At 31.4% G+C, this 19,753-nt stretch overlaps 1 protein-coding gene across 2 annotated transcripts in view; it reads right to left on the bottom strand.

Annotated features, from left to right (window-relative positions):
- Nucleotides 1-3,270: 3,270 nt before the first annotated feature.
- LOC148627505 (uncharacterized) overlaps nt 3,271-19,753 on the bottom strand; it is a 39,663-nt gene continuing 23,180 nt past the window's right edge. For both annotated transcript variants that reach the window (XM_088574114.1, XM_088574117.1), the window contains 12 exons: nt 19,146-19,240; nt 18,590-18,640; nt 17,994-18,113; nt 17,705-17,854; nt 17,166-17,282; nt 15,292-15,465; nt 14,140-14,276; nt 12,742-12,805; nt 12,106-12,311; nt 10,568-10,754; nt 9,606-9,701; nt 3,271-8,909 (listed from right to left, as the gene is read on the bottom strand). In XM_088574114.1, the coding sequence (XP_088430240.1) occupies nt 8,775-8,909; nt 9,606-9,701; nt 10,568-10,754; nt 12,106-12,311; nt 12,742-12,805; nt 14,140-14,276; nt 15,292-15,465; nt 17,166-17,282; nt 17,705-17,854; nt 17,994-18,113; nt 18,590-18,640; nt 19,146-19,240 (1,532 nt within the window). In that variant the 3' untranslated portion in view covers nt 3,271-8,774. The remainder of the gene's footprint in view (nt 8,910-9,605; nt 9,702-10,567; nt 10,755-12,105; nt 12,312-12,741; nt 12,806-14,139; nt 14,277-15,291; nt 15,466-17,165; nt 17,283-17,704; nt 17,855-17,993; nt 18,114-18,589; nt 18,641-19,145; nt 19,241-19,753) is intronic.

Below are 19,753 nucleotides of genomic sequence, written 5' to 3'. Positions count from 1 at the left end.
AAAATATTTAAGTGATCATAAAAATACATTTCATTTCAAAGCATTAACCAAGTAACCCCCCCCCCCAAAAAAAAAAAAAAAAAACCAAACAAACAAAAACAACAAAAAACAAAACAAAAACAAAACAAAACAAAACAAAACAAATAACACAAAAAAAAAAAAACAAGTGGAGGAACGTCAACCTTACGGAACTGGAGCTGCTTTGGAGTTTGTCAAGATGGATGATATTCTGGACTGTGGAAGTGGAAATAGAAGTTCTGTTCATAAAGTTTGTCATGTCAGTTTATATTAGTTTAACTTTTATTTATAATATCAATTAGCTGGTATAATGTTCATTTTCTCCCCATTTGGAGAATGCTTTAGTTCATAAATGAGTTACTGAGAGATGAGATCGGTGGAATTATTAACAGGGACAGATAACTACTATAACCTTTCTTCCATGTCTTTGCAATGACTGTATTTAAAAATTGCGCTCAAGATAACTTTTTTGCGCATGTCTTCTATTGAAAACCAATCGAAATTTCGTTCTCCATATACATCGAAAATTCGCCCGTTTCGGCGAATCTCCCGATTTGGATAAATTCACCGTTTTGGTGAATAATTCCCAGCTGCACACACACACATGTATTACAATGAGCACATTGTATGGAACGCCTAAACTGTCTAATGAGATACACATTTGTTTACGTGTTGTCAACTTTACATTACTTGCTGTGGTTTTATAATTACATATGGTCATTTTGTATTTACGTTATCTTGGAACATCTTAACGTTCTGTCATTTCGTCTTTACGTTCTGTCGTTATATGATTACGTTATGTCAACATATATTTACATTATGTGGATTTATCTTTACGTGCAGTGGTTTTCTTATAACGTGAGGTCGTTTCATCTTTACGTTATGTCCATCTCTAAATACTTTATGTGCATTTTCTTTTCTTTACGTGCAGTGATTTCTTTGCGTGATGTGGTTTCTTCTTTACGTGATGTGATGTTATTTACGTTCAATATTATCACAATTGATACACCTGGGACTATGTTGATTGACTTGTGGCGATTTTCGTAGTCAGAATATTTTTTTTTAATTCCAAAAACATGGGAATTTCGACTCCCGCGAAAATTTGCATAAATTCGACTCTACAAGTTATTGCGTGACTAAATTTAATTTTCTACATTAATAAACCACCAAAACTAATTTTCAAGAAAGAATTTTCAAAAAATGTTAAAAATATTACCCCTACCCCTAGAAAACTGGTCCCGGTATCAAACATAATTTTCATTCATAGCATATCGACACTGTGAAACTCATATTTTAGGCATTCATAATTAAGATAATGATTTACTCAACACATCTGATCAATTCAGGCGTTTGAATTTCTCCATGAATTTTCCCTTTTTATGAAAAAAAAAACCAAACACATTATTGTGGCCTACGCTCTTGAAATTAGCAAATATGTTGGATGCATCGATAATGAAAACCATCGCCCGCAACATGCCCAGTGTACGCCGTATATATGTTAAAAATTAACATTTTTGTTCATGTTGATGTGTTTTTTTTCATGGGTAGTGGTGGTAATTTTTGCACCAACTTAACTTGGAAAATTTCAATTATTAATTATCTGGCACAAGTCATCAACAGAGTCCCAGGTGTATCAATTGTGATAATATTGAACGTAAATAACATCACATCACGTAAAGAAGAAACCACATCACGCAAAGAAGAAATCACTGCACGTAAAGAAAAGAAAATGCACATAAAGTATTTAGAGATCGACATAACGTAAAGATGAAACGACCTCACGTTATAAAAAACCCACTGTACGTAAAGATAAATCTACATAATGTAAATATATGTTGACATAACGTAATCATAAAACGACAAAACGTAAAGACGAAATGACAAAACGTAAAGACAAAACGACATAATGTAAAGATGTTCATACATAACGTAAATACAAAATGACCACATGTAATTATAAAACCACAGCAAGTAATATAAAGTTAACAACACGTAAACAAATGTATATCTCATCAGACAGTTTAGGCGTTCCATAACATTGCCTACGCAGTAAATTAGTACCCTTGTTGTAAAATGTAAGGCCACCTGTGAACACCGCAGCAATGAACCCTTGACCTACTCTAGGCAACCTTCCTTCTCGGATATGAACAGAGATTACTTATAAGTAATAGGATAATTCATTGGAAAGAGTGGAAAACCAAAATATGTTACAAGGGCAAAAAATATAAATATTTAACAAAATTACAGTTTTTCAAGCATTCTTGTACAAGTAATTATATCTTAATTATATTTATTGTAGATTTTTTTTTCATGATTTATATAATAATATAAATCGACTGATCAATACAGACAAGCCATGGCAGTTCATGTACATTTATATATATTTCACCAACTTTGTACCGAGGCTCTAGAGAGCCCGAATTGCTCACCTTATTTTGAGTAGTCTCTTTAGTTTTCTAAAGCTGGACTCTTGACCTTGCCGTACTATTGTCACAAGAATCATTTAACCAATAGAGAGCACCTTAGTTATGCACCCTGTTTTCATATTATAAAATAAATCTTTCATAGTCATTTTTGACACTTTAAGGGCAATAACTCCAACATCGAGCAGCAGATATCTATGAAATATTCGGCATAGGTCCACCTCACCATGGATCTTTATAGTAGTCTAGTATATTTAACTTGGTCTCACCGTGCTGATCAATTTTTGTCCCCTGAGAAAATTTGGCTAAACCCATCGGTTATGTGAGTAATTTAAACAAATCCTTAATTTTTAGTAATGGTGGCCATGTCTTAGAAGGATAAAAAAATGTAAAGGATATTCTAACAAACATTCATGCCATGTGTGGTCACAATCCATCCTACAAGTTGTCTCAGATGTAAAGATTTAAAAAAAAAATCCATTTCAGTACACATATCTCATTCATCTGTCAACTCATCATGCTGAACAATTTTGCTCCCTGCCAGATTTTAGCTATACTCAATTGTTTTTGAGTTATGTGCAAAATTCTGCAATTTGACCCATATGGTCTATTTTTATTAACGGCAGTCATGTTTTTCCCAGATCAAAAATCCCCACACAAAGATTGTTAAAAATACCCTTAGGAACATTCATTCAAAGTTAGGTTACAATCTGTTCAGTAGTTTCAGAGAAGAAGATGCTTGAAAAAGTTTGCAGATGACGATGGCAATAGCTCACATGGCCTTTTGGCAAGGTGAGCTAAAAAGGGGATATTAAGAACAATCTTCAAGTCAGAAAATATATTTATTGCATCAATAACCTAATAACACAGTGTAATAACATTACTATAAAATTTCTTTATTCCATGGTAACCCTTCAATTCCAAAATGTTTCCATCATTGGTCTACTTGTCTTAGAAAGAAACAGCCAAATATTTATACATAAACATTTGTTTTATAAGGAGAGAGCATTTCAGTACCAATCCATATAAAATACAGACACTGCCAATATTAGAGGTGATAAAAGGAGCAGACAAACCCTATGAACAAATATTGTGTTTTTAGTCTACATATAACAATACAGTTAGCTCTGTACACAAACCTGTATTTTGAAGAAAACAATACATTAATCTCCCTCTTACATCAACCAAATCAAGAACCATAAGTTTTCGAAAGTGTCAATTTCATGCATGTACAATGTACATATTCATCGTCTTAAAATTACAACAACTAAATGACAAAGACTGGTTATTTGGTCTGTTACTGTTCCTGAATTAAAATTTGGAGGGATTTTGACATTCACATACCACCTCTTGTCTGATATTTTTAAAGACTGCTACTAAACATTGATTCAATTTTTTTAAATGAGATTCATTCTAAAAGGCTGACTGGTATACCCTAAAAGTTTTTCTAAGATTAACATGCCCTTTACAGTGGAATAGTTTATACAATTTGTACCATAAACAGAATAGTTGAAATATACTCTTTAAATGCTAACATACATATAGTATAAATATTTGTGCACATATTGATACTTAAGTAAACCTAAATGTTTGTAGGAGGTGATCATTTCCTTGTGCCATCATGAGGTCATGGTGACTTTTAAGTCACACAGGAATGCAATACACATTCCCATAATGATACACCCAAATACCAAATATCTAGTTTCTAGCAGAAAAAAAATTCTTAGGAAAAGTTCAAGTTGAACATTCTCCATCGACACTAACTCAAGTAGAGATCTTTATGAAAACGCAAATTTTTTAATGTAAAAATTCAATTTTTTTAGTATTTTTCACATAAAATATAGCAATTTTAACAAAAAACTCCCACAACTCTTATATTTTTGTGGGAGATCCTAAATTTTTCATTGATTTTGTGGGTCTTTCCCTCCTAATGATGGAGAGTGAAGAGGTATGACATTGTGATACAGACAAATAACCTGTTATAAAGCAATTTGTCTCCTTCAAAGGAAAATTAGATTCAATTGCACACTTACTAACCCTTTATCAATTTCATTTTTGCCTACGAGAAGAAAAACTTCTTAAATCAATCAAAATGATGGAGTATACCAATTAAAACATTTATTTATCATGATAAATGGTTTTAAACATGATCATGAATTTACAATAGAGTAAAATATCCTTAACAGGAATTCAGATCATTTTCTTGTATCAAGCAGAACTTTACGAATGGGAATAAACTTAAGTAGTATATGTGAAGTTTTCATTTCAGGGCTTGATAACCTTTGTGAACCCTCCCCGTCTCCCACCTTTGTTAAAGTGAATGTTTAATCTGAAATGTCAAAGAAGAGTTCCATGGAATAAATATAATTTATCACAGATAGAAATAAAATTCTTATATAAACAAACAATCTATAGAGGAATTCATCATTCAATAAAGCAACAATGTTACTAAATGAAACAACTTGGGCCAGCCCTGTCTATGTATAGTTTTCTGTTAAATGAGGTCAAACCATTGTAATGAGATTGCTTCTAACCGACAAGTGAAACTGGGGATCTGAGCATGATACAGAAAACTGCACAATTTGAAATTCCACTTCACAAAACACGAAATTAACTTGGTGTAGTATTGGACTGCTTCAGAAATCAATCTAAGTAAATAAATAATAACATGGAAATGAAAAATAGATCTTTCCAGATTTTATTTTCCAATCAATTTTTTTCAAACCTGCGACATTTATATGTAACATCTTTCAAAATAAGCCGTTGTACTTAGTTGGATGTTGTTTATAAAGAAGTACTGGCAGGCAGTCTTGTTTTATTTGTACATGAGGTAAATTTAGGAAGCAAACATTGAACCTTTGCTGGGGATCAGAGCTAAATTCAAAATCAGATAGTCTTATATGACCATTAAGTATTATGGGAGCAGCCTTTTCACATTTTAGGCAGAAAATGAGTCGAAATTGAATCACGTTATCTTCTATGGATTGTTTAATATTCCAAAACTTTTTTTATCTTTTCGTCTAACCCCCACAAAAGAATGGTTGCTACCTGAGAATGAAGATAGAGCAAAAAAGTACGAAAAAGGAGAAAATTTGTAATACACTTGTACAATATATTTAGTCCAAAAAAGACCCTTCATACAACAACATTGTCAAATGAAATAAAATAAATAGGATATAAAAATAATTCTTGTTCTTATATATGATAAACAATCTAGCAGAGACAAAAACATGATTGGACGGATTATATAACATGTATACTTATCACATTTTAAATTAAACTTCAGAGTTGAAAAAATACATAACCACTGCTGTATAATCAGTATTGTTAACATACCTGCTGTTGTTTACATAAAACAAAGATGAAAGTTTAAACTTTGTTTCATATATTGTATCAACTTAAGTGTTGACTTAAGTACAAAATGAACTAGTCATAAAACATATTGAATAACTAAGGTAAAAAAATAACATTTACAGCACTTACAACGATCATGTTCAGAGGATAAAGTTGGTTTTCCAATGAATAAATGTCAATCAATGGATGAGCTTCCTTAGATTATAAGCTTGCTATACAATAGCGAAGGAGATTTGAACTAAATAGATATTGGTTGAAGGTGTAAATCTCCAAAATTGTTTAGTCAACGACCGTAGGAAGTTCATCAGGTGATTGTCATTTAATCAAGACTACCCCTGTATGCGCTATAAAACATTCATGTAATAGCTCTTTGTTTTAACTGGAGACCGTATGACTACCAGTAGTACTTTAGGAAAACAATTATTTGCATAATAATAAATAAATATATAACATGTCAAAAATGCAGGGAGAAATATGAACAAATAAATATATAAATTGAACCATATTTGTTTCTAGTACTTTCAGCAGTTCCACTTTATTTAAGTTCCATAAGAAAATAAACTTAGCTGTCATTTATTCACCTAACACCCAAGCTCCTCTAACAACTTCTACATTTAATCAGTAATCTTAAAAGTTTGTTTACTTTTCTGCCCATAAACTTACCATAATAGTATCAACATCACACAGTTTTCATTTTCAACAAAAAAAAAGTTTGAACTAAACAGACATTCTGGTTACAAAAAAGTAGCATGTCTCTGTAAAGTTCAGGTGTTATACATTGTTTTATATTCATCTTCACAGAATAAAATGCTTCAGTGCCAACCAAAATACTCAATAGAGGTATTGAAGACCAATATATACTCAAACAAAATTTCTTGTTTGTTACAAACATAATTAGCAGGGATAGTTAAAAAAAAACCCGACTGTTTGTTCATTTCATTGCAAATTAAAAAAAAACAAATTAACACTGATTCCTTCTTCACTGGAAAATTCATACTACTATGACACAAAACTGTTTGAGGACCATCATCCTTCAAACAAGACAGCATTTCATTGCAAAAAAAATCTGGCAAATTCTTGCTATGACACAAATGAGACAATGTTGTCTATACATCTCTTATTACCATGATACAGTATGTATGGTGATAATGGATTTTCTAATAAACATGTCAAGGTTAATCGCCTTTAAAAATAAATTTATGAATGATTCCAACAAGTATGTCCACACTATGTACATCAATGTCATGATAATAAAAGTTAAAACTAACATAGATTTTGGTCATAAAAATGAACAAAATGAAAGACAAGGGGCTGTACTATGAACATATAAAGACACAAAATTAAGTCCTATATGACAGTGCAATGTATGATGATGTAACTTGTGGTTATAACATTGTACATTAAAGTTTTATGTGGTTATGATATACATATTAATTATTGAGGTTATGATTGTACCTTTCCTTAACAAGCAATCTTGCTTAAAAAGTCAATGCCCACTAATCAAGTACTTATAACTGTACATGTACTTTTATTTTTTGTATAAGCAGAATATGTATATAGCATAGGATATAAAAGATAAACTGTATTTTCCTAATTGAAAACAAAGCTAGCAAATATATATATGGTGCTTTATTAACACTCAGTGAAAATCAGATTTGAATATGTCATTTAAAGGATATAAGAAAAACTGAGCCTCTGAAGATACATATTGAAAGCTTAAGTGTCTAACAATTTACAAAATACAGACCAATGTCCAGTTTCATAAAAAATCTCATATTGAGATTTTTCTCAAATCCTTCAAATGATCACTTGAAATTGAAGATTTGAGGAATAACTCAGGATATGAATATATTCTCAACTTGAGATTCTTTTATAAAACCCAGGCCAAATTGGATATTTCCTTCAGGTAATTCACCCAATCGACCATGATGCCAAAGACAAAAACTTCAGTTCTATCAGTAAGAACAGAATTTGGTTGTCAAATGACCAACTAATGCCAAAATACAATGTTTGGGATCAGTTTAGAATGAATACATACACTTTTAAAAGATTTTCCATAATCATACATGATATATCCTTTAAACCCTTAGTCTGAAGATTTTGACATCATACAAATATTCAAACCATCATTTTCCCACTGTAGTGTATTGTCAAATGGTCATTTCAAAACAGTAATAAGTAACCTTATATTCAAATGAACCATAACAGTAAAAAAAAACAGTTAAGTCACCCAAACTTAGGTTCAGGGTAATATATGAGGTCATAGACAAAAATATTAACAAAAGAAAACTTGATACAAATGTACATGTAGGTACTTCAACCAAACATTTTTAGTTATCTCCCTTTTTACACAATTGCAGATAAATATCCAGAAACAGCCCTAGATGTACAATTAAAAAGTTATTACTACAATTTAAGTAGTTGGGCAACAATATAGCCTTATATGTTGATACCAAAAATGTGCACAACCCACCAGTAACCAAAATGCATATATTCATGGGAAGATTAATCCAACATACTAGTAAATCAACAAGTATGACGAAACCGCCACCCCACCCCCACCCCACCCCCACAAAAAAACCCCCAGAAAATTCCTATTTTACTACATCCCCTTAATTGGTATCTAGCCTCTACTAGTCACCACTTTTAAAAGACAATTAAGTGAGGTCATTTCATCCTCACTAATTTGACAGTAGTAATACTACCATTTTCAAAGTATTTTGAGAAGAACTTGTTGCTTTAGGGAAGTATAAAATTGTAGAGGTATACATCATTTTTCAAAAACTTTGCTTCATTTTATCTAGTCTTTACAGCCTATGATTGGCCATAAAATGTTCCCAACAAAAAAATACAACACAAACATTGAAATGTTATACATGAATTTTTCAACAGATATGAGAGTAAACTCTTTCTCCACCTCCAATAAATATTAAATAAATAAATAAATATAATCTGCTATAATTTGAAGTATTTTCCAGTTTAATCTCCTCCTTTCCTTATATTCTGTTTAGCTTGCCCCAAAGCTACCTGTTTAGCATTAGATCCAAATGTCAGTGTGCTTATTGTTTCAGAATAGTTATAACTGTCTGGACTTATGTTCACAAACAGGCATGCCTAAAAATAGAAAAAAAGCATGTTAGGTTTTACCGTAAAGGTTGAAAGAAAAAATGGTCATCAGCTGAATAAGAATATTGTAACTATCATAAATAATGAATCATCACATTTCATATAGTAATAGCATATACATGTAGCAATAAACATTAAGAACAAAGATTACAAACTTAATACTTTATTAATTGACACAAAAAATATTCAAAAAAATTCTGGCACATCTTTTACAATCATGTGAATAAGGTTTTTAAGTTAAATCGAAGGAGCAAAATTTCTACACACAGTAATATGTCCAATAAAGTCAACAAAATCTGTTTGGAGATATGTTATAAGTATATACAGTGTCAAACCATGCTATAAAATATAAGCAAAAATAAGATATCTGGTTTTTAAGTTCTGTCCAAAAGTACCAACAATAGAGATGGGCACGTGGATGAAGAAAGGGACTGAAACAATTAAATCCATAAGCTCCATTATTTTGCTGACTGTTATACTGCCATACACAGGAGTTGCTAGTCTATGTCAGTAATCATAAAACACAAATTAATAAAGTCATCAAAAATACAAATTTTACCCATACTTATACATTATATCATAGTCAAAAAAAAGAAAGAAAATTGGTCAACTTAGATTAAATGTCAGTATAATGATAGCAGAGCCTCCTAAGGCAAAAAAACTATGCCATCTGTGTAAACTGACCTTGGCATCTCCTCCCAATGAAGGTTGTAGAATCTGTGTCAGTTTAGAGTTTCTATATGGTATATGTAATTGACTTGTCCTAAGAGCTGTGAACACCTAGAATATAAGATATTGATATAAGCATAAATCTGAGACGAAATTCATTGAATATCTTAATTTTCAGATCATTTTAGATATCTGTTTCAGTAAACCATATCATAATTTTATCAAACAGCAATCAAGCAAAAGGGAGATGACTTAAATAAAATTTGCAACAGAATTTTAGAGAATTCAATCTTGGACTTCCTTGGCACTGTAAATGTTTATTTTTGCAGTAAACCTGTTTTTCTTTTTTTTATGGTAAAGCACAATGAGCAAAAAATAGTTCTCATTAAATTCATTTTTCAAACAACAAATATCACATTAAATTCATAAAACTGGATACTTTTAAAACGTTTTAATACTAAATTAAATTCAATAAATTGCTTTTATAGGAGAAAAAAAAACAGCCAAAAGATAAGTAACCCCAAAATATAAAACTTAAGTTTTCAATTTTACTGGACTTGTGGGGACAAAGAAAGAGGGAACAATAATTGACAAGTCAATCACAAGACATGATAGTTAATATTTACCTTACAGTTAATAATTTTCATAGAATGTGGGCAAAGAATGATTCTATTTAAGATTCTATTTATTGGTTGGTGAAAGGTTTCTTGTTTTTACCTGTCCTAGTGCAGACGGTTTCTTGTTTTTACCTGTCCTAGTGCAGACGATTTCTTGTTTTTTTACCTGTCCTAGTGCAGACGGTTTCTTGTTTTTACCTGTCCTAGTGCAGACGGTTTCTTGTTTTTTACCTGTCCTAGTGCAGATGGTTTCTTCTTTTTACATGTCCTAGTGCAGACGGTTTCTTCTTTTTACCTGTCCTAGTGCAGACGGTTTCTTGTTTTTTACCTGTCCTAGTGCAGACAGTTTCTTGTTTTTACCTGTCCTAGTGCAGACAATGACTTATTAATAGCAGCTGCTTCAACCAATCTCTGACCCTCAGCCTCAGTCTTTGAAATTCTCTCTGACCCTGCAAGGTCACACAAGGTCAAAGTTCCTTTAGATATTGCACCTGTGATTTTGTCTGTCCCCTCTACCTTCAGCAGTAGCAGTAAATGTGAACGTGAACTGTTTAAAAAAAAAGGAAATATGTTATAAAAGGTAGAGTCTAGAAAGAAACTAGACTTTGCTCCTAATGGGACTAGGGGACAAATGTGGACACGTGATTCATATTGGATACAATTTTTATGGGGATAGACTAAGCACTTTTGACACACAATTTTGCTGCCATTCTACAACACCTAACTCCAAACAGAAATCAGTACAATTTTTTGTTGTTGATAACAATATACAGAATATGATCACAAATTCACTTTTAACATAAATTCCAGACAATATGCAGACATCTCAATGGTAATCTAACGCTCAATTGAATTTCATTACAGGCCTGCAAACTGTTTAGGTGAAGTTGCAGACAATGCATCAGACCCATGATTTGCTGAAAACACCCAAGTCCAACAGCTGTCATTTCTACAATTTCTGCCAAAACATAAATTCCTGACAATATGCACATTCCAACATGGTAATTTAACATGCCACTAAGTTTCATAACAATCCTACACGTCATTGAGGTGGAGTTGCAGAAAACACATCAGACCCCAGATTTGCTGAAAAACACCGAAATCAAACAGCTGCAATTTCCACAATTTTTGTCTAAACATAAATTCCAGACAACCTGCACATCCCAATATGGTAACTTAACACACCAACAAATTTCATAACAATCCTGCAAGTTGTTGAGAAGTAGTGGACAACACATCAGACCAAATAATGTGGAAAAACACCTATGTCCATTAGTCATCACTTCTACAATTTTTACCCACACTTAAAATTCCTGACAGTATGCACATCTTTATGTGGTTACATTACATCTCACAAAAATTCATAACAAGTCACTTAGAAAATATTTGCGGGCAGACAGAGGGATGGATAGATGGACACACAGACAGGGTGAGCCTTATATACCCACCTACCTCTGTTTGCAGAGAGTATAATAAAGCATTAAGCAAGATTCCATACAGTGAACTTTTCAGTTCTCAAAGTGTTTTCATGTTTTAAACATCCCAAATTTATTCAAAATAAGAAATTGTATAAAATCATAAATAAAAATGTAATAAATTTGCAAAAAGCTGAACTCTAATACAATAACAAATGCAGTTTACATGTAAGTAGATGAAAATCTATAAATAATACTTGGAAATTCAAATTTCCAAAAATGTTATGCATTGAAATTTAGATATATCTAATAGTATATGATAAATGCCATAAACCTAATTCTTAAATAGCTGTTTATGATTTTAAAGTTTTACAATATGTTCACACAAACAAGTCAATCTGGGTTTCACCAAAGAATGTTTTGTATATTAAAATCAAAGTGAAAATGTAATAATTCTATAATAAGTGGCATGACCAACATTACCTAGTTGAGTTCATCTTGGTAGATGCAGTCGATCTATTTTTATCCCCCTGGGCCATGACCTTTTTAATGTCATCTAAGGTTTTAATATCAACCTCGGTGAGACCAGGTAGATTAACTTTATTGCCAGCTGTTTTCAAGTCCAACACTTTAGCATCCTTGTTCAGAAGATCTACAATTGTTTCGTTGTAAATCTCAATCAAGGCCACCTGAAGTATAAAAAAAATATCACTATTCAGATATTATTGCTAAGTTTTTTTTGGGAGAATGCAATCAAGATGTTATCACATTCATACATACATGTATATATTAAAATATGAAACTGTATTTTTAACATTACTACAGGGAATATCTCTTTGTATTTCTGAAGTCAAAATTTACATTTACTTTAAAATGAATGCTAAAATCACATCAATTTCTAACTTTTATGCTGTTAACCTAAGTATATCCAACTTCAACTATTTTATCGAGAGAAAGTGGTTTCATGGCTAACCATTTAAATTTCTAGACACATTATGAATTCTTCAAATGACTTCTACTAAGGAGGCTACAAGTATTGAGTTCAGAAGTTGGGTTTTGCAAAATTACATAAAAAAGTCCAAAAGCCTGTAATTAACTTCAAAAGGATAATGAATTTACCTTTAACACATAAGTTACAGTTTCTTTCTTGTCTTTACAAACCCTGAACAGTTCATTAATAGCCCTGTAACATAAAATTGTATTTCAATGTAACACAAATAGATAACAATGAAAACTCAATATGCTTTCACACAGCTAAATTTTTATGTTAACTAGGAAAAAGTACCTGACATTTCAACATCAAACTAAAAACACAGTGAGCAATGCTTCAATAATACCCAGGATCCCCATTTGACACCATTGATCTTTTAACAAATGACCTTGGAAATCAATATTTTTTTTGTTAATGACAACCTACATACCAAATTTGACCTAAAGCCCATAAAGAATGCCAATTCTTGAGTGGCCACAGTCATGCAGTCTAATATTATAAACTTCTCACTAAATTCATAGTACTTTATATTCATGAAACCAAAAGAAAACAATAACATTCAGGTCAAAATGAAAGTTCTAGTTCTAAAATATTTCCCCTTTTATCCTTTGTTAACAAAATGTCCTTTAGAAGGGCACTATAGTAAGTCTTGAATCTTGAAATGCAATTTTCAATGTATCATTAAAAAAAACTGTCATATAGTGCAGGTAGATGTACATGGATGCAAGAAAGTGTTTCATTATATAAATGAATTGCTTTATTTGTTCTTAAGCTGGATGTAGACAGTCACAAAAGTGTTTTCTTATCTGTTTTGTATTCATCACTACTTTTCTTGTACTGCATGTTTTATATAATTGGAAGTTACTTTGGACATACGATGTATGCTATGAAAACTGATATTAGATTTACTATACAGATTTGCTTATTACCTTTAAATATTAAATAAGGAAAACAAAAGGGTACAGAATGATGAAAGTTTCGTTCAGTACCAAGGTCTGACTTTTACAAATGTTGAAACACCATTCTGGCTACAAAATAATGGACCCTTATGTCTAGTACAGTAGATTATGTGAAAGTTTAATTAAATTCCATGAAGTGGTGTAGGAGGAGTTCTGGATATGAGATGGGTGCCATATGTTCATCAAAGAAGGCTAGTCTATGTTTTTCTACGGAGAACCCAAAAAATATGCAAGTCAACATCTGAAATAAGAGATGCACATATTCCATGCTTAGTGAATAATCTCTGAAAGTTCTTTTAATTCTATTCAGTTGTGAAGGAGGAATAGCAGACTAAAATCTTCATAGGAAACTAAACTGGTTTTTGGCAGACCGTACTCTAAATAATATGATAATAAAGGTATATAATCAGTAATTTAACCATTTAGTGATAAGTACATAGCAGTTTATAGTATGAAGTACTTATTAATTCTTACAATATAGCATACATCTACTGCTCACTGTTGAAAATAAAAAGTATGACCTTATCCACTTTTCACAATAAATCTCTTTATCTTGACCAGACCTACCTAATATTTATACCAGGGTTACTATCTGGTCCCATCATGGTAAATGTTTTACCAGAACCAGTTTGACCATAAGCTAGTAGACTGACATTGTAACCATCAGCACAGCTGGTTATTATGGCTTTAGTGTCTTCAAACACCTGAAGAAAACAAAACAATGTTGTTAGAAAGTGTAGAAGATGTAACAATCCAGTGTTACCTTTCTAACAAATCTCATAGCTTTTTTCCTTACAATTGTAATGTTTTCACATGTGTTAATGACTGCCATGCATGTTTGAGTCTATAAAAGGTCAGTAACTTTAAGTTAGTCAGCAACAATAATAAATGTAAGCATAACTTATGTAATCCACCTCTTTAGGAATTAGACATTATATGGCATTAAATTATATGGGACAAAAAAAAAAAAAAAAAAAAAAAAAAAAATGAATTGATAAAGATGGACGAAATATAGAATATTAAGTACAACTCTGCCTAAAAACCAGGCAGAGGCTTATAATGGGAGATTCATGCATTTCTTTATACCAAATATTTTGTATTGCAGATCCTTCTGTAGGCCGAGCAGAAACTGTATTAGGAAATATATGTGCATATAAAAGTAGTTTACCGGAGATATTAAAATTTAAAATTTGGTAATATTCTACTACAGAAATACTACAGGAAAATTTCCCACCAGAATTTTCCCACTATAACCAGTCAAAAAATATTTCAAGATATATAGGAGATCCCAAATATTTTTAATAGGAAATCCTTCAGTAGGCCTCATAGAAACTACATTCAAAAATAAAAGTGAAATGGAAGTTGCCCACAGGATATATTAACACTTATATTTTGGTTATGTTCTACTACAGAAAAAGTACAGAAAAATTTCATACCAGAACTTTAATACTATAACAAGTAAAAAAATATTTCACAATAAGAGGCAGATCAAAGGACATGAACATAGGAAGAGTTGTTCTGAAGACCTAACTAAAGTATTTATACATTTTCATTTTGTATCTGAAGATACAATGAATCACACTCCCCACCATACATAAGTAGTAACATTAAAGACCAGAATAAAACAGATGAATGCTGTTTTATAGTGAACTATAACTACCTGTAAAAAAAAATCAGACAAAGGTTTAAAGTACTTTATGTGTTTGATAACTTTCTTACTTGTTCCTGAGATGTACTTGGATCAAACGCTCTGTCAAAAGAGAACAGTTTCTTGCCATTCTGAGGATGAAGAACCATGACATCTTGGTCATTAAGAAATTTAAGACAGTTTTCAGCCCTGTCATCTTTTCTGGCTCTACAGAACACACGTATGTTACCTCGCAGTTCTTGTAACTGGAATTCAAATAATAGAGATAATTATTAAAAAAGTGCTACATGTATCTTAAATGTCAGCCATGAAGAAATTTTTTTTTTTTTTTTTTTTTTTGGTAAAATTTAACTGTTCCAAACAGTCCAGTTTTTGGTTATGTCACCAATAGGAGTTCTCACAATTTCCAGTTGTTCACTGAGTAGAATTTTATCAGCACTTTCTGGTCACCAAATTTGACATTTAAGTAAGTTTTACAAAAAAACTTGCTAATCTCAGTATTGGTACTTTATACATGCTATATCAATTCAAATTTTAAGAAATAATATTGTTTACCGTATTTTGGTGTGTATAGTGCGCATTTGTGTATAATGCGCAGGGTGGTTTTTCCATTGAAAGTTGATGTAAAAAACTATTTCCCGATGTTTGTACGTATTGTACACGGTGAAAATAGCGTAACTTGTTAGAATCAGAAACATTTCTGGCTTTAATTAATTTGTAAATAGAAGGGACCATTTTGTCTGTTTTGTGTATTTATTTCAATAAAGAATATTGTTTTTGTTACTTTTTGTATTTCTCTGTTTTGTCCGTGTTTATGTGTATTCATTTACTATTCAGGTAAGAAATGTTTAATGTAGACAATAGCTGAAATTGTCGGCTTGGACATATGTTTTCATTACCTTTGAAAGGTTTCTATTGAGAGTAATAAATTTCTGAAGATTGCTAATTCTAGAAGAAGAACTGTTTTTACTACAATCAATTAAGGGGTCTGAGCGAACAATGCAGACGGTCATCAAACACAGCATGTGTGTTGATAGCTTGGCCAAGCGTAATAATGAGATGCAGAATTTTCTCCGATGTGTATCGGGGATACATAAAGGGTTTATGTTTAAAATCAATAGTTTTTATGTTGGATAAGAATTTTGATATTAGTTCACTGAAAAAAGGAAGCCAATATTTTCAAAAAAGTAGAATAGCCAATAACTATGCAGTAAAGTTCAATACAATGCGTAAATAACGATATTTTTTGTTATCCAGTAATTAAATTGTTTAAACTTATGAGTACTTTAATCACTTCTTTCAAATCGTTAACAAGTTGTATACATTGTAAAGACATAATCATATACACATCACAAAACAATTTACAATCTCCTTTGATAATACCGGTAACTAATTGTCTTGTGTCAATTGCTTGTTAGATATAAAATTAACAGGTGAAACCATAATCAGTGACATCTAAATACCCTTTGCAACGCCCCAATAACCATGTGACAACATTAGTTAATCGATACACAAAAACGAAAGTATGACGGATGTAAACATAATCAGCCGTGTTCTTTTTGGAGGAAGTAAAGCAAAACCAAATTCTGTTCAAGAAGATTTTATTGACAATCTATGCTTACAAAGGTAACAAGTCAACAAAAAACTCGTGAAAAATCCATAAATATGCTTTGGGTGCTCATAACTGGTCTCTGATTCGATGTTGACTCCCTCGAGGTCATTATTTTTCGACCGATCTTAGGTCTGTAAAATTGTGTTGAAACGATGTATGGGTGTATTTTATGCACCCCGATGTTCTTAAATTACTTTCCTGGTAAAAAAGTGTGCACAATAATCACCAAAATATGGTAATTGTTTGTTAATTGTTTAACATTCATTTGCAAATATTTCATAAATTTTACTGTAAAAGTAGTGATATATAAGAGAGTGTGTCACTATAACTTACCTGATTATACAGCAATTTCCTTTGCAGGGCTTCCTTTCTATACAAAGCCCTGACTTCTTCCATTTCTTCTACTTGAGCAGCTCCTGTATTTTTCATTTTCTTCATACCACCAACAGCCTAAAACAACAGAAAATCAACTACTGTAACACTTTATTTACAGAGTCTGTTAAATTCTCATATTCATTTGTTTAACTTTCCTGGTTTCGTAAAGAATAACATGCGAAAATACGGGCAAGTAATGTTGTATGCACTATCTTTGTGAATAATGAAGAAAGCAAAAGCTGGTAAAGTGCAAAAAATATACTATCTATACAATATAATAATACAGTCCTGAGGAACTATTAAAAAGAAAAACATTTTACTTCCATTGTATTCCATTTTATTGAGGTGTTGCAAAAGTAAACAGACTGTACCATCTGATGCACGAGACCACTTAGAATGTCTATAAGCGGACGTTCCTAGAGGTAAAATTTTACACCAACAGTTTTTTAATTTTGCCAGCTCCAAATAAAAAATCAATACTTGAGCATTATACAAACCTGTCCAATAGAATCCTTCAAACTGTCAAAGTATCTCTGAACCTCCATTTTCAGTTTTGAGTGAGCTTTCCTTAATTCTATAGCATTCTTGTTCAGTATTCTAACATCATCTGGATTTACTGTTTCCTCTTTTACAACTTGAGTTACAACCTGTTATTAAATTAGGACAAAATTCTAATTGAATTATCAACTCAATCAAGCAGTATCTGAAAAAAAAATGATTAAATGAAAGAGTGAAAATCAAGTCTTAAGTTTTCTTTCTTGATTTCTAATGTATAGACTGAATTACCTGAGGTGTTTTAGGTCTCATGGCTGTCTTGGGTCTCTCGTGTTGTAATGCAGCCAGTTGAGCTCCTGCTTGTTTTGTTTCCACCTCTAATGATGAGATCTTATCTTCCTGTTCTTTAACCTGAATATTAAATGTATAACTAAAATAAATATAAATAAATCATAACACAATCACACTGATTTTCCTTACTTGACATTTGTTGACTTTTTCTATTTCATACACACTACCACTGAAATCTTAAATGGAAACATCCTGATGTTGATGATATCTAGGATATGTCTTATTAAGCATACTAAAATGATGGCATTAAAGAACTGGAGACAAAAAGGAGTATATAGTATGGTCGGACACACAGAAAGACTCATTAATAGACATAGACTGGTGGGCAGGACTACCAGACAAAAAGAACCAATTACATGATATATAAATTTGATCACATATGGGAATAAGATTATACAAGTACAGTAGGAAGATTATACAAGATTATACAAGTACAGTAGGAAGACTATACAAGTACAGTAGGAAGACTATACAAGTACAGTACGAAGATTATGCAAGTACAGTAGGAAGATTATACAAGTATAGTAGGTGCTTACAATTTTTTCTGCTTCTGCTTTTGCTCTTCTTTCTTCATCTAACTGCCGCCTCTGGAATTGAAAAATGGTATTCAAAAATATTTTTAATAAGAATTTTGAATACCTTTAGGTATATCCAAGAATTCATTTCATGGATGAATGGAATACATGTATATGCTATATATGTGTAAAATCCATAACAAAAACAACTGATGCAATGCTCCCTTCAACCAAAATAGGTCAAGTGCAAGTTTATGTGAATGTTTTTACTAAGGAGTAATTAATACTTTGCAAAATAACTCCAAATGAATATTTTGTAAAATGTTTAATTTAAAAGCTTGAATTAGGAAACCTTTTATGAGTACATTAATACAACTTGCTGTACCCAATGAAAAGGATATATTTTTATAGAAATTGTTTAACAATAATACAATGAGCAAACTATTATTAATAAGGCATCATTTTTCATGATTTTGGTAGTTCTATCTAACTCCCACAACACAAATGCTACAAATATTGATACAAAATGTAAGATCTCTTATATTATATTGAATTTTAATATTTTAAGAAAACATACCAATTGTTTAACTGTTTGTTCTAATTCATTTAATCTCTCTTCTTTATTATTCTGGTCCTTGGCTTCTTTACTTGTCTTTGGAGCCTTAAGCCATTCTGAAAAAACAGTGACATAGAACATTAAAAAATCTTTTTACTTCAAAAATATTTACCCAAAACTATGTTCATACAATTATGATTAAAGGAATTAAGTTAATGACTGGCTCTCATTTGCTTCTTTTATTTCTAATGCAATTTGAATTCCAATATTTCAAACCAACTTTCAGTAAAGTGCAAGTCAAAGACATCTCCATAAAACTATACTCAAAATAGCATTCCTATCAATGTTCATGATTAAGTGTCAGCCTCTGTAAGAATTAGGCAGTGGATGAAACATGGTATGAAAAATCCCACCATTTTGAAAGTTAAACTTGACTATTTACACCATCAGAATCAAGGAAAAAAGACAGGATTTTCCATATTACTTTGGTAAATTGAATTACAATTTCCTTGAAATGCACTGAAAATGAACATTTCAAAGACAAACAACACTGTCAAAAACCTGAATTTCTATTGAAAAAGTTCTGAGCAAATCCTGCAATGCAGGGATCAAATAATAGTCTTTTCAAT

The sequence above is a fragment of the Perna viridis genome, chromosome 1 (assembly GCF_037379345.1).
Source record: "Perna viridis isolate PV_CMFRI_1.1 ecotype Kerala chromosome 1, ASM3737934v1, whole genome shotgun sequence".
Lineage (NCBI taxonomy): Eukaryota > Metazoa > Mollusca > Bivalvia > Mytilida > Mytilidae > Perna > Perna viridis.
The sequence above is the reverse complement of the archived record's forward strand: the minus strand, read 5'-3'. Positions and strand labels throughout refer to the sequence as shown.